Source organism: Trachemys scripta, chromosome 5, assembly GCF_013100865.1.
Source record: "Trachemys scripta elegans isolate TJP31775 chromosome 5, CAS_Tse_1.0, whole genome shotgun sequence".
NCBI classification, from domain to species: domain Eukaryota; kingdom Metazoa; phylum Chordata; order Testudines; family Emydidae; genus Trachemys; species Trachemys scripta.
In genome coordinates this window covers 90,599,385-90,614,358 of record NC_048302.1, presented here as the reverse complement: position 1 = coordinate 90,614,358, position 14,974 = coordinate 90,599,385, and the positions used below count along the sequence as shown (strand labels likewise).

Genomic DNA, 14,974 nt, shown 5'->3' with positions numbered 1-14,974 from the left:
CCACGGGCCCGGGTCCCCGCCTCCCGGCCCGCCTCCCAGCCTGGCACCGCACCCCCGGCTCCCCGCCCGGCCCGGCACTGCGCGCCCGGCTCCTGGCCCGGCCTGGCCCCCCGCCCGGCACTGTGCGCCCGGGCCCGGCTCCCGGCCCGGCACTATGCCCACGACCCCGGCCCGGCCCCGCACCGCCAACCCCGGCCGAGCCCTCCCTCCCTCCCGATTTTCCTGGACATGCCCGGCTTTTGGGGATTTCCCCCCGGACGGGGATTTGAGCCCCCAAAAGTCGGACATGTCCGGGAAAATCCGGACGTATGGTAACCCTAATCAAAACAAACATCTCCTCTACTTCTTTGGAATACAGAATTTCTCATATTGCATAGGGTTCCAGACCAAGTGCACAGGTTTTCAGTGACCTCCATAATATTGACATTTTCTTCTTCCAGGCTGTACCTTTTGCCTGGAAAGCACCTCAAAAACCTGTCAAGCTGGTACCCTTCCCTCATTCAAATCCCTCCTAAAAACTCACTGTGACACAGGGATCTCTTGATGCCATCTGGCAGTGGATCCAGGGAGCATAAGGATTACAGGGATTCCCGGTGTTTGGTATCTACATACTAGATCACCAAAGTGTGTCACGTAAGGTCTCTACTGAACGCCCATGTCATGTCAGCCCTCATAATCATTGTGAAATGTTATGTTAAGATAATAGGTAAGGAACTATGTATATATACTGAAAATTATGTTCTTAAGGTCTGTGATTTGGGGCTGGTCACCAAAAGGTGAGAAGCATGTTTCTTTCAGGCATGAAATGTCTGTGTGTCTGTCTACAAGTAAATTGAGTATTGTATAGTTCACAACGGAGACCCATTTACAGTCTTGAGTCAAAGGGTTTGTGAAAGCTTCCAATGAGGAAATTTACAGGAAGAAATAAACCAGCAGGAGGGAGTCCTATTTACAAGTGAGGACAATGGATTTTTGGACTATAACTGTAAGTAGAGAGCTGGTCTGCATCCTGTACTGAGGGGACCAGCTGAAAGCATGGCTTGTTTTGTGAAAATGGGATCACAGTCTAGCTGGCTGAAAAATGCTGGTGAGTAATACTAGGTTTTAGAATGTGTGTTATGATCTTATTTTATATGTAACTCTTTGTTTAATACTTCCATCTACTTGCTATTACTTGAATCTCTCTTTTTTTTTTGGTTAAATACACTTCTTATTTTCACTATAAACATATCAAAGTGCTGTGTGTTCAGCGGAGTGGCGATCCTGATGTAAAACTGGTAAGCTGGAATGTACTATTCCTTTGGGAATACTGGATCTGTGAATTCTGTGAGTGCCCAGTGGAACAGAAGCTGGACACTCCAGGGGGATGTCCGTAGGACTTGGAGTTGGAGTGTACACCATTAACCTGTAAAATAAAGTGGGACCTGAGGACACCTAGAAGGTAGTGCTTGTGTGGCCAAAGGCTGGAGGTGTTGGGGAACTGACCCATAGCAAGCACAGACAAGGCTCCTTCACACTAAAGACAGGTGATAGGTGTCTTACTACTCTGAATACTCCCAGCAAACATAGCTTTCACTTCAACTGCAAAAAGTCTATAAAAAAATTAATTAATTTTCATTATCATCCAATATAAAGATTTTATTCACAACAAAGAGAACATGCAGTAACCACATCACAGCATACTCTTATTTATATAACTGTCCTTTCCCCTTCCTGTCCCCATCCTGTTTATTCTTTTTCTCACTGGCTGTATCATATCTAAATTCTAGGTTATAAACTCTTTGGTGCAGGGAAATACGCCTATTTGCTTTGTGAGGCACCAGGAACATCTGTGAGCACAATAAACAAAAAGAACTAGTTACTTACCTTACAGTAACTGGTTCTTTGAGATGCAGTAGTGCATATGCATCCCAAGCACTTGAATTTATATTCTTTTGGCCAGCAGTGTCTATTGGGGCCATACCTGTACCCTGAGTGTCCTTGTGCCTCCCAATGAAGCACATAAAGGGCAGCGTTTCCTCAGCTGCTCAGCTCCTCAGTTTCTTCACCAATACAGAATCCAGGTGTTGTAGGATTCCGTTGTAGTGAGCAAGAAGGGTGGACTATAGAATATACATGGACAACACATCTTGAAGAACCACCATTCCTTCTTTTCCAAGTGTGTGTCCATATATATATATATTCCACTGTCAGTGTCTCACAAGCAGTGACCTAGATCACTGTAGGTGGGTTCAAGAGTCTATCTGAACAGTAACTGCAAGACAGCCTTCCCAATGTGGGCATCAGATCTTGATGCTGCCGCTATAGAGCACTGTTGGGTAAATGCTCTACATATCTCTATTATTGAAACATTTCTCAAGAAGGTTATAGAAGCTGCTTGAGCTTTCTCACACCATGGACAGTAACCCTCAATGGTGGGTCTAACTTGGCTATTTAGCATGACTTATATAGCATAACTTAATGCACATAGAAATCCAATTAAACAACTGACCTTTCATCCTATCTTGAGATAAGTTATAAACAATCTAGGGGACACCCTAATTAGCTTAGTCCTGTCAAGGTAGAAGGAGAGCGCCCTAAGTAAGGTGTAAAGTTAGCTTCTCCTTTGTTGAATGTGGATTGAGAAAGAATACAGACAGATAAATTTGTTGGTAGAGATGAAAGTCAGAGACTATCTTTGGTAATAATGACAGATGAAATCTCAAAGTCACTGCTTTTAAAAAATATAGTGTACGGAGGTCTTATGATTGCTTGCTTCTGCCACCCTTCTAGCAGATGTTATTGATACTAGAAAGTTGAATAGAGGAAAGAAGAAATATGTTTCCTAGGGCTCAAGAGGTGGCCCCCTCAAACCCATCAGCACAATGTTAGATCCCAAGGAAGGGGAGCTCTCCTGACTGAGGGATACATCAGCATAAGGCCTTTCAGGAACCTAGATACTCCAGGGTGAGAATATCAAATGACCTTGAACTGGAGGATGAAGAGCCGAGAGGTCTGCTAGCAGGGCTCTCCGGGAGCTCAGCGATAGTCCAGAGATGTTGTTTAATAACAGAAGATAACCAGGTATATGAGGTATCGAGTCTGAAAGGGAAATAACTGGCACAATGTGAATCTCTTCCACTTGGCAGAGTAAGTAAGTTTCATAGTATCCTTTCTTCTGTGCATAAGAATATTCTGCACCTCAGACAAACAGCTCCTCTCTACTAATGTTAACTAACCAGCATCCATGCTGAGAGGTGCAAAGAAGGTGGATTTGGATGGACAATCTGTCCTTATCTTTGAGATATCAGACCTGGCTGAAGAGGCAACTGGACTAGTGGTCAAATGGAGTGATTAATAAGGTCTGAGAACCAGAAACTGCCTTGGCCATCCCAGGTGCTATCATGATCATCCTGAGACCTCTTGGGATCATTAGAATCAGCAGATAGGCATACATTAGACCCGGGGACCAGGATTAGGAACATGTCAGAAAGAGAATGCTGACTGACCTCCTGTGGAGCAGAATTTGAGACTTTTCTTGTTCTCTTTGATGGCAAATAGGTCTATGGATGGATGACCCCACCTAATGAATATATCTTGAATAATAGTATCCTTAACTGACCTCTCATGGTTGCTTGCAAACTGTCCTTTGATGATCTGAAAACCTGGTAAGCATATGGCTATCAGGGTAATCTTGTGACAAATACAGTAGCCCTGCAAACATACAACTTCTTGATAAAGGATGGTGAACCTTGTTCCCACTGTTTATTTATATAAAACATTACTTCTGTGCTGTCTGTCATTATCTGAATTGTTAGACCTTTCAGAATTGGGAGGAATACTGTGCATGCTCAATGAATGGCCCTTAGTTCCAAGACATGTATAAGTAACCGACCTTCTTGAGGAATCCATAGGCCCTGTACTTGAAGATTAGGATGGGGGGAGGGGGGATACTTAAACAGAGTGGGTGTATTTGTCACCAAAGTCTTTGACAACAAAGTGAAGAGAAAGGCACTCCCTTGCAAACTTTGAAAGTGTCCTTCCACCAATTTAATGACAATCGGCATTCTCAGGGGCTTGCACTCATATCGAGCGCAGTCCATTGAGCTGAAACACAATTTTCAACCACCAATAAAGATGAAGTCTGACAATCTGAATTACATGGGTGCAGGAGGTCACATGCCCCAGATGCCTGACATAGTTCTTAAAATGATTAATTTGTAGGTCGTAGATAGATCTAGTAGCATGGCTTGGAATCTTTCTTGGGGAAGATAAGCCATACCCAGAACTGCCCTTGGAAATTATATCTTTTGAATAGTAATTAATATGATTTCTTTGTTTACTTTGAGGCATAGGGAGGCAAAAAATTGTGGAGTCTGCTGTATGGAGTTGGTCACCTACTGCAACGAAACATATACTCCTCGTATCCTCAAGTCAGTTGCTATGACCACTAGGCATTTTGTAAATACCTTCAACACTGTTGATAGATTGAATGGCCAATCCCATATTAGTACTGTAGTAGGAACTTCTCACCTGAACCCTAGATATTTTCTGTGGACAGGATGAACTGCTATAAGAAAGTAAATATCCTGGAGGTCGAGAACGGCATACCAGTCCTACTGATCCAGGGTTGGAATCATTGAGGCCAGAGTTACCTGAACTTGAGTTTGGAGATGGCGGTATTCTGTTGTCTCACATTCAGAATAGGGCATCGGTCCCCTTTCTTCTTGGGAAGTAAAAAATAATGGGAATAACACCCTCATGCTCCTGTGTGTTCTTGATAAACTTCTTCCACTGCTCCAAGATTTAGAAGGGACTGCACTCCCGATGTAGCATGCTATTGTTCTCTTCTCCGAAATTGCTGGCATTTCTTGGGTTCAGGCTGTGTACACTGAATGTAGTAAGGCTTCCTCTGATATGGTTGAGGCCTTTTGATGTTGGAGTGTAGATTCTTTAGCACTTCAGCTTCACTCAAGAGGCCTTTAACAAATGCCTCATCTGTCTTCACATTAAGAAGTTTGCACCGTTCAAAAGGAAAAATCCTCTATTGTTACCTATACCTTTTTAGGGATTCCCAAGGCTCTAATCATGGCAATTGAGGTAGTCATGGATCTGGATATGGTGTCTGCAGCATCAAGAGCCACTTAAATTTTATACATGCTGCAAGTTATCCTTTTGAGATCAAAGACAAATTCTGTGTTGTCCTGAGGAATTTTATCAACCAATTTGGAGCTGGAGTGCCAATTCAAGTAATCCTATTTCACCAACAGGGCCTGGTAATTGGTGATCCTCATTTGTAGGCTTGATGAATAATTTTTGCAACCAAATAAATCAAATTTCTTGGATTCTCTGTTCTGTGGTGTAGCTTTCTGTTGACTCTGTCTAGTTCTTTCTTTGTCCACTACAACAACCAGTGACACAGGAATAGGGCATGTATAAAATTACTCAAAGCCTTGAGAAAAGACTTGGTCACAGTGATTCACTCTTTTTGATAAAAGAGCTAGAGAAGCAGATGTCTGCCATAATAAATTAGCTGGCTCTAACAGTCCCTCATTTATGGACATCACAAGACATCCAGTCGTGGATGTGTGTAAGATGTCTAGGAGCTTGGGGGATCTTCTCATCAGGAAGAAATGGCAGGATGGGTGCTGGGATGGTCTACCTGTAAGTCCTCATCAGAGCCCTGATCACCTTGCTCAGTCATCAGAGCTGCAGTTTGAACCGACTAGGGTGACCAGACAGCAAGTGTGAAAAATCGGGACGGGGGTGGGGGGTAATAGGAGTCTATATAAAAAAAAAGACCCAAAAATCGGGACATCTGGTCACCCTAGAACCGACTGAAATGCTTCCTTGTGACTGAAGGGAGGGGGACTCAGCTCTGGGCTAGGTTGCAGAAGCTGGTTTCTTCTGGCATGATGTAATCTCCCTGGGACCCAATAAGGCCAAGGGCTCTGGTAAGCATATGGAACAGGGGATCATGTAGGGGAATACATAAAATGGTAGTATTCCTGTCAGAGCCCCTATTTCTGGGATAATAAAAATAAGCCCTAGACTTCATCTCTGAGGTGTATGGATCTGAAAACCTAGACTCCAGGGAATGTATTGATGAAATGTCTCTGCTATTATTGGAACCCAAGGAGGAGTTCTCTTCTTGCAGAGGTGGACCAGTCCCAATGGCGTGCTGAAAGCACACTCAGGCTGAACTCTCATTAGTACAGCCAATGTGCTCTGTACTAGAACAGGGGTAGCAGTCAGTACCGAAAAAAGCACTTTCACAATCAACAAGAGCTGTGAGTATGGTATCAAAGAGACTCTAAGGTCTCTGACACTGTGTGGGATTTTGGTACTGAGTACACCAGTGCCATAGGGAGATGAATAAAAGGAGCTGGTACCAGTACTCTTTCATTTTTTACCCCCGAATACCCATCTATTTACAATACAATGGATAGACTGCCCAATGAGTATGAAATTCAGACACTTCAAATTCATACTCATAGCCTTGGGTGGTGGGTAGGAACTGAAGGACAGTTGCGGCCATTCTACTCTTTAAATCTTTGGGTGGGAAGACACTCAGGGCAGCAGAAGTGGTCCCAGTGGCACTGCTGGCCAAAATAATCTAAACTTGAGTGTATGGGAGCATTCAGTGCAACAGTGATAAATATATATGCACAAGAATTCAAAGAAGAATTGTCAATTTTCTACTGTTCCCTCAAATAGATGCCTCCACTACTTTTGCCTCTGAGGGAGCAGAACTACTGTTATATGAAAAAAAAGTCCATAAATAATAAAGCTAAAAGTCAGTATGTCTTTCATGATTATAACAAATAAGTGCTTGTAGCACATGTTAGAAATCCTTTAGGATAACACTTTTCCTAAAATTTCCAATTAAATACATTTTACTTGCTTATCAAAAAACTGAATTTCTGCAAAGAAGTATCCTGGCTTCTTCTCCTTTTCTCTCATCCACACAACTGTATTTATCACCTTATGTCAGGATTTTGGTATCCCCTATAGCAGTGGTCTCCAACATTTTTACGCCCAAGATCACTTTTTGAATTTAAGGGCAACCCAGGAGCTAGCCTGCCCCTTCTCCAAAGCCCTGCCCCACTCACTCCACACACACCCCTCCGTCGCTCATTCTCCCCCGCCCTCACTCACTTTTCACCTGGCTGGGGTAGGGGTTTGGGAGGAGGTACGGGCTCTGGGCTGGGGCCGAGGATTTTGCAGTGTAGCAGGGTGCTCTGGGCTCAGCCTGGGGCAGGAGGTTGGGGTGAAGGAGGGGGTGAGGGGTGCAAGCTCTGAGAGGGAGTTTGGGCGCAGGGGGGGTTCTGAGCTGGGGCAGAGTGTTGGGGTGTAGGAGGGGGTCTGGGGTGCTGGCTCTGGGAGGGGGGTCCGGGCTGGGGCTTGGGGTTCAGGAGGGAGTTCGGGGTGCAGGAGGGGGTATGGGATGCTGGCTCCAGGAGGGGACTTAGGGCTGGGATGCAACTCCCGGTCAGCAGCGCAGCGTGGCAGTCGCTAAGGCGGGCTCCCCTACCCCAGCCCTATGCCACTCCCGGAAGGGGGCAACACTCCCCTGCGGCCCCTGGGAGGGTGCAGGAGGCACATGGATCCACGTGCTGCCCCTCTCTGCAAGCACCACCCTCACAGCTCCCATTGGCCACAGCTCCCTGTTCCCGGCCAATGAGAGCTGCAGGAGTGGTGCTTGCAGGCAGGAGCAGAGCATGGAGGGAGACCCCTGCCCCCAGGGCCATGTGGCTGCTTCCGGGAGTGGCGTGGGGTCAGGGCAGAGCAGCAGCCCCGCTGCACCACCAGAGATTGCGATCGACTGGGAGATCCTCTAGGAGTGACCAGTCGATTGTGATTGACAAGTTGATGACCACTGCTCTATAGCAACCTACTCACCACAGATACCAACTGAAATTTCCATAGCAAACCACAAGACTCTTCTGCTTACTATGTTAGCGGTAAAGAAAGTTGAAGAGCATGTTCAAGCATTAAAGAAAATTAGAGGCTAGCATTATGATTTCCTGTTTTTTCCTGGTGATTCAGAAACTTTTAGGGAGAGCCTTCTTCAGATCTGCCAGCCAGGTACTGAGATCTCAATACAAAGTACCAGATGAAATAAACTTAGTTGACAAGTCAATCTTTCTCAAAATTGTACTCCAGCATTTTTTTAAATGGAATCTTTACAGCCACTGTCCATCCATTATAATGGATTTCTTTTTAACAACTCAGACACTCAGGTTATGGCAGAGTCCACCACCAGTCAAATAATTCCTTTGAAAACCCTCACAGCTTGTTGATAGGGAATAGTTGGTCTGTAATGCAGCTGTATTCAGGGCTCTTACATAATGTTCTCCAAGTCATTACAGCTAGAGAGCATTTTTTGTACCTTTTCCCTTAGGAGGGAAAATGCACTCTGGGAGTTTTGGTGACTATCCAATTCACATTTTGCTATTGGGTTAAGTAAAGTATCTTAAACTTCAATGATGAGAAATTCCCAATTCTGCAAGGCAAACTCCTTGGATTAAGAGGGCCTTGGATGTTTTAGTGTATTTGCCATTTTTAGAGGAAGAAGGTAAACCTTCTGAGGGCCTATGGTCTGGCTCCATATGGAGTCTCAAAGAAATTTAAGTTCCTGTCAATGGGTGCCCTTCTCCCAGCTAGGGAAGAGATCCGGGTAACAGAAGGAACAAAATAGGAAACTCCCTGCCAGGGAAAAAATGTGCTCTACAGTCCACAAACTGCCTTCTCGTCTTTAGGGGAAACCACCATGTTGAAAAACTTTTAAGAACAGTAAGATTCCGTATCTGATGCAAAACAAAACGACGATTGTGGAAAACACTGAAAAGTGTCAAAATCCTAAAAAGGAAATTGATTCAGTCACTGTAATGAGATTAGTTTATTAGCCTAAAACTGCAGAATTCTATCTGCCCATTTGCTTAAAGACGTAACTCTTTAACGATAAATAAAATATCAACATTTTTCATCTTCATCAGAGCAGATTTTATGCTTGGGCAGGTAAATTTTCTTAACAATTTTGGCAGGATTTAGCTTCAGATTAAGGGAGGTTAAGCAGAAAATATAGGTATAATTTGCGGATATGTCCCAGTTCATTGGTTTTTTATTTGACAAAAGCAAGGTGGTAGTAGCATAACAATGTTTTTTCATACAAATCAGAAAAGCATCTTCGAAATAGGGGATGTGCTGTAAGTCTTAAACTTTTCTACGTTACTGAAATATTCAGAGCCACTCAGAAAATGTCAGAAAAACCTACTTTTGAATCAATGCTATAACCACTGTCAGGAGTAGACGCCAGCGTCTCAGGAGGGGAACATCTCACAGAACCTGCAGATGTGGAAGAGGATGTGGAAGTTGCTGCACTGCAGCAAAGAATCAGGTAGTTTCTCCAGAGCCCAATATATGAATCACTACTTGTAGTAGTATTTACTTTCTTGGCATTGATAGGGCTGCTTTAAAAAGAAAAAAATAGATAGAAAAATAACATGAATTTAGAAAATGCAATTTACACACCATTTTATTCTCTGTTGAATTTTATATTTTAATTATGCATATGTCCTTATATGTGATCCTTAACATTGTAGTCTCTACTCTGATTTCATTATTGAAGGCTGGTGCTATACAGCAAATTCAACTATAAAAATATGTATTACTGCTAATATACATCATTGCTAAAGTACAATATAGTCAAAAGGCATGAATTAATCTTTATAGCATACTATTTCTCTTCTAAACCCAATCATTTTAGTTAATTTTCTGTTATTAATATTAAAGCAAGATTAAACCGTCGGAAATAATAGTGCTGTATATTTACATAATATTGAAATTTAATGGGTATTGTAATTTCAATAAATGTTAAAAGAAGAGGTTTAATATACTGTGGTATATTCAATTAACTTAAGAAGTGAACTTACTTAATGTCAACCTGTGGAGACAACAGTTGGAGTCTCGTGTAAGCAAACATCCAAGCATAGCTTACAGCTGTCGGGCAGTGTTTTGGAAGATTTTCCTGTTTCATAAAACTGGAAAGGCTTACAATCCATGGATCTTGGCCCTGGGTCACATGTGCAAATATCCATATATGTGATGGACTCACCACATCAAACTGGTGGCTGATAGGGGAGGAGCTCCAGTCAGCTAATGTTTGTAAATCTATTGAACTGCGGCAATATAGTAAAGTAGTCTGTGTACATAAACAGAATAAACAAACATTTAATATATGTATCCGGTTTTTTATTTGCATCACTGAATGTCTAAAAAAAAGCTTTAAATCATAAAGTGAGCGCCCACGGTGAGTAGACTGATAGATTATTATTAAGGCTGCGATTTTGTCATGGTGATCACGGAAGTCACGGAATCCGTGACTTCCAAAACACCTCTGTGACTTCAGCCAGTGCCGGCTGGGAGCTGCGGGGTCCCCTGCCACTCCTGGCCACCGCGGATGGCGGCAGGAGCGCTGCAGCTCCCTGCTGTCACTCCTGGCACCATGGGGGGGGGGATGGGGAAATCTGTTGCTCCCGGCTGCCTCGGGCAGCCAGGGGGACCCCTGCTGCTCCCCACCCCTGCGGGCGACAGGGCGGACCCCCACTGCTTCCGATCTCTGCGGGAGCAGGAGGGATCCCCACTGCTGCAGGCGTCAAGAGGGACCCCAGCAGCTCCCAGCCATGGCTGGGAGGATCCCCAAAGCTCCGGGCCGAAGGCAGGGGGGACCTCTGCAGCTTGGAGCCGCCAGCGGAGGGGGACCCTGTAACCTTCTCCACCCCACCCCTCCCACCACCCAGCCGGCTGCCCAGACTACCGATTTTGTCATGGGTATTTTTAGTAAAAATAAAGGACAGGTGACGGGCTTCTGTGAATTTTTCATTATTGCCCATGACCTGTCCTTCACTTTTACTAAACATATCCGTGACAAAAACTTAGCCTTAATTATTATTAATTTTGTCTTACAAAAAAACTGCTAGAGGGCACCAATACATAGCTAAGCTGTTTTCTCTCTCACAAAAGAAAAGGAATTGGCCATTAGATTCATAGATTCATAGATTATAGGACTGGAAGGGACCTCGAGAGGTCATCGAGTCCAGTCCCCTGCCCGCATGGCAGGACCAAATACTGTCTAGACCATCCCTGATAGACATTTATCTAACCTACTCTTAAATATCTCCAGAGATGGAGATTCCACAACCTCCCTAGGCAATTTATTCCAGTGTTTAACCACCCTGACAGTTAGGAACTTTTTCCTAATGTCCAACCTAGACCTCCCTTGCTGCAGTTTAAACCCATTGTTTCTGGTTCTATCCTTAGAGGCTAAGGTGAACAAGTTCTCTCCCTCCTCCTTATGACACCCTTTTAGATACCTGAAAACTGCTATCATGTCCCCTCTCAGTCTTCTCTTTTCCAAACTAAACAAACCCAGTTCTTTCAGCCTTCCTTCATAGGTCATGTTCTCAAGACCTTTAATCATTCTTGTTGCTCTTCTTTGGACCCTTTCCAATTTCTCCACATCTTTTTTAAAATGCGGCGCCCAGAACTGGACACAATACTCCAGCTGAGGCCTAACCAGAGCAGAGTAGAGCGGAAGAATGACTTCTCGTGTCTTGCTCACAACACACCTGTTAATGCATCCCAGAATCATGTTTGCTTTTTTTGCAACAGCATCACACTGTTGACTCATATTTAGCTTGTGGTCTACTATAACCCCTAGATCCCTTTCTGCCGTACTCCTTCCTAGACAGTCTTTTCCCATTCTGTATGTGTGAAATTGATTTTTCCTTCCTAAGTGGAGCACTTTGCATTTGTCTTTGTTAAACTTCATCCTGTTTAACTCAGCCCATTTCTCCAATTTGTCCAGATCATTTTGAATTATGACCCTGTCCTCCAAAGTAGTTGCAATCCCTCCCAGTTTGGTATCATCCGCAAACTTAATAAGCGTACTTTCTATGCCAATATCTAAGTCGTTGATGAAGATATTGAACAGAGCCGGTCCCAAAACAGACCCCTGCGGAACCCCACTCGTTACGCCTTTCCAGCAGGATTGGGAACCATTAATAACAACTCTCTGAGTACGGTTATCCAGCCAGTTATGCACCCACCTTATAGTAGCCCCATCTAATTTGTATTTGCCTAGTTTATCGATAAGAATATCATGCGAGACCGTATCAAATGCCTTACTAAAGTCTAGGTATACCACATCCACCGCTTCACCCTTATCCACAAGGCTCGTTATCCTATCAAAGAAAGCTATCAGATTGGTTTGACATGATTTGTTCTTCACAAATCCATGCTGGCTGTTCCCTATCACCTTACCACCTTCCAAGTGTTTGCAGATGATTTCCTTAATTATTTGCTCCATTATCTTCCCTGGCACAGAAGTTAAACTAACTGGTCTGTAGTTACCTGGGTTGTTTTTATTTCCCTTTTTATAGATGGGCACTATATTTGCCCTTTTCCAGTCTTCTGGAATCTCTCCCGTCTCCCACGATTTTCCAAAGATAATAGCTAGAGGCTCAGATACCTCCTCTATTAGCTCCTTGAGTATTCTAGGATGCATTTCATCAGGCCCGGGTGACTTGCAGGCATCTAACTTTTCTAAGTGATTTTTAACTTGTTCTTTTTTTATTTTATCCGCTAAACCTACCCCCTTCCCATTAGCATTCACTATGTTAGGCATTCCTTCAGACTTCTCGGTGAAGACCGAAACAAAGAAGTCATTAAGCATCTCTGCCATTTCCAAGTTTCCTGTTACTGTTTCTCCCTCTTCACTAAGCAGTGGACCTACCCTGTCTTTGGTCTTCCTCTTGCTTCTAATGTATTGATAAAAAGTCTTCTTGTTTCCCTTTATTCCTGTAGCTAGTTTGAGCTCATTTTGTGCCTTTGCCTTTCTAATCTTGCCCCTGCATTCCTGTGTTGTTTGCCTATATTCATCCTTTGTAATCTGTCCTAGTTTCCATTTTTTATATGACTCCTTTTTATTTTTTAGATCGTGCAAGATCTCGTGGTTAAGCCAAGGTGGTCTTTTGCCACATTTTCTATCTTTCCTAACCAGCGGAATAGCTTGCTTTTGGGCCCTTAATAGTGTCCCTTTGAAAAACTGCCAACTCTCCTCAGTTGTTTTTCCCCTCAGTCTTGATTCCCATGGGACTTTACCCATCAGCTCTCTGAGCTTCCCAAAATCTGCCTTCCTGAAATCCATTGTCTCTATTTTGCTGTTCTCCCTTCTACCCTTCCTTAGAATTGCAAACTCTATGATTTCATGGTCACTTTCACCCAGGCTGCCTTCTACTTTCACATTCTCAACGAGTTCCTCCCTATTTGTTAAAATCAAGTCTAGAACAGCTTCCCCCCTAGTAGCTGTTTCAACCTTCTGAAATAAAAAGTTGTCCCCAATGCAGTCCAAGAATTTGTTGGATAGTCTGTGCCCCGCTGTGTTATTCTCCCAACATATATCCGGATAGTTGAAGTCCCCCATCACCACCAAATCTTGGGCTTTGGATGATTTTGTTAGTTGCTTGAAAAAAGCCTCATCCACTTCTTCCACCTGGTTAGGTGGCCTGTAGTAGACTCCTAGCATGACATCTCCCTTGTTTTTTGCCCCTTTAAGCCTAACCCAGAGACTCTCAACACTTCCGTCTCCTATGTCCATCTCTACCTCAGTCCAAGTGTGTACATTTTTAATATATAAGGCAACACCTCCTCCCTTTTTCCCCTGTCTATCCTTCCTGAGCAAGCTGTACCCATCCACACCAACATTCCAATCATGTGTATTATCCCACCAAGTTTCAGTGATGCCAACAATGTCATAGTTGTATTTATTTATTAGCACTTCCAGCTCTTCCTGCTTATTCCCCATACTTCTCGCATTTGTATATACGCATCTGAGATACTGGTTTGATCTTTCCTCCCGGTTTTGTCCTGACTCTCCTTTCTCTCTGCCAATATAGCCCACACTGAAGCGATTCAGTTTTATATTCAGCCTTTGGCTCATTAATGACCTACTTTTTTTGGAAGTTACTAAATTCTCAAATCTTTAATAGTGATCTCCAACTCACACACCGGAAGCTTCTAAACTGAAGAGCACAGAAATCTATCCTTGAGAAATCATTTTTAAAAGAAACAGAAATCTATTACATTCCCTTCGTAGAAGGGGATCAGAGGATTCTCCAACAGTGCCAGAAGAGCAGACAAGTTGCAGGAACATCTGGCAAAGAAAAGGGAACTAATCTGAGACTTTTTACTGTTTCAGACACCTACCCAAACTGCAGTTTGTTTATTGGGGATATTTCTTGTACAGAAAGAAAGTAGCGTTTTATACCGTGGAACTTAAAGATAAGCACATTTGGATTCCAGACATGGGTGTGCATGTGCGCAATACACCGGAGCTGTTTCTAGTAGTGTTCGTTGACCTGCACATGCATTGACTGCGTGGTGTATCTGAGGCTTTAAGAGGCTGCGCTGGTCGATGCCGCTCCAGGTCCCTCTTGCCAGCAAGCAAGAGAGCCTGCAGCAGAGGAGATGGTGGGTTGATATTGGAATCCAAATAGAGACCACACATCTCCAAGAACCTCCAGTTACAGTAAAGTAACCCCCTTTTCTTCTATGAATGATGGTCCCTATATGGATTCCAGACATGGGTGCATAGTGAGCAGTGCTCAGTGTGGAGGGGAGTGTGAGGACTTGCAGGAAGTCACAGTCTGCAGGACGGCACGGCCAACTGCCACATCTGCTGCCACCGGTGGGGTGATGGCATAGTGAGTAGTTAAGGTATGGACAGAGGACCACGTGGCTGCCCTACAAAATATCCTGCATGGAACGCCTGTAAGGAAAGCCAATGAGATGGTATGCACCAAAGTGGAGTGGATTTGACTCCAGGGGGCAAAGGAACATGAGAGAGGCATAGCATTCCTCGATGCAATGGGAGATCCATTTAGAGAGCTGTTATGAGGAGAGGGAATGCTCCCAACAGCACTTAATGGTGAGG

General features: G+C 43.9%; 1 protein-coding gene across 14 annotated transcripts in view; it reads right to left on the bottom strand.

The window, feature by feature from the left end:
- Positions 1 to 14,974, bottom strand: part of FRYL (FRY like transcription coactivator) — a 394,573-nt gene that overhangs the window by 148,099 nt on the left and 231,500 nt on the right. For 13 of the 14 annotated variants that reach the window (XM_034771653.1, XM_034771656.1, XM_034771654.1 and 10 more), the window contains 2 exons: positions 9,915 to 10,183; positions 9,257 to 9,452 (listed from right to left, as the gene is read on the bottom strand). In XM_034771653.1, coding sequence (XP_034627544.1) covers positions 9,257 to 9,452; positions 9,915 to 10,183 — 465 coding nt within the window. The remainder of the gene's footprint in view (positions 1 to 9,256; positions 9,453 to 9,914; positions 10,184 to 14,974) is intronic. The other variant, XM_034771648.1, reaches the window with a different exon arrangement.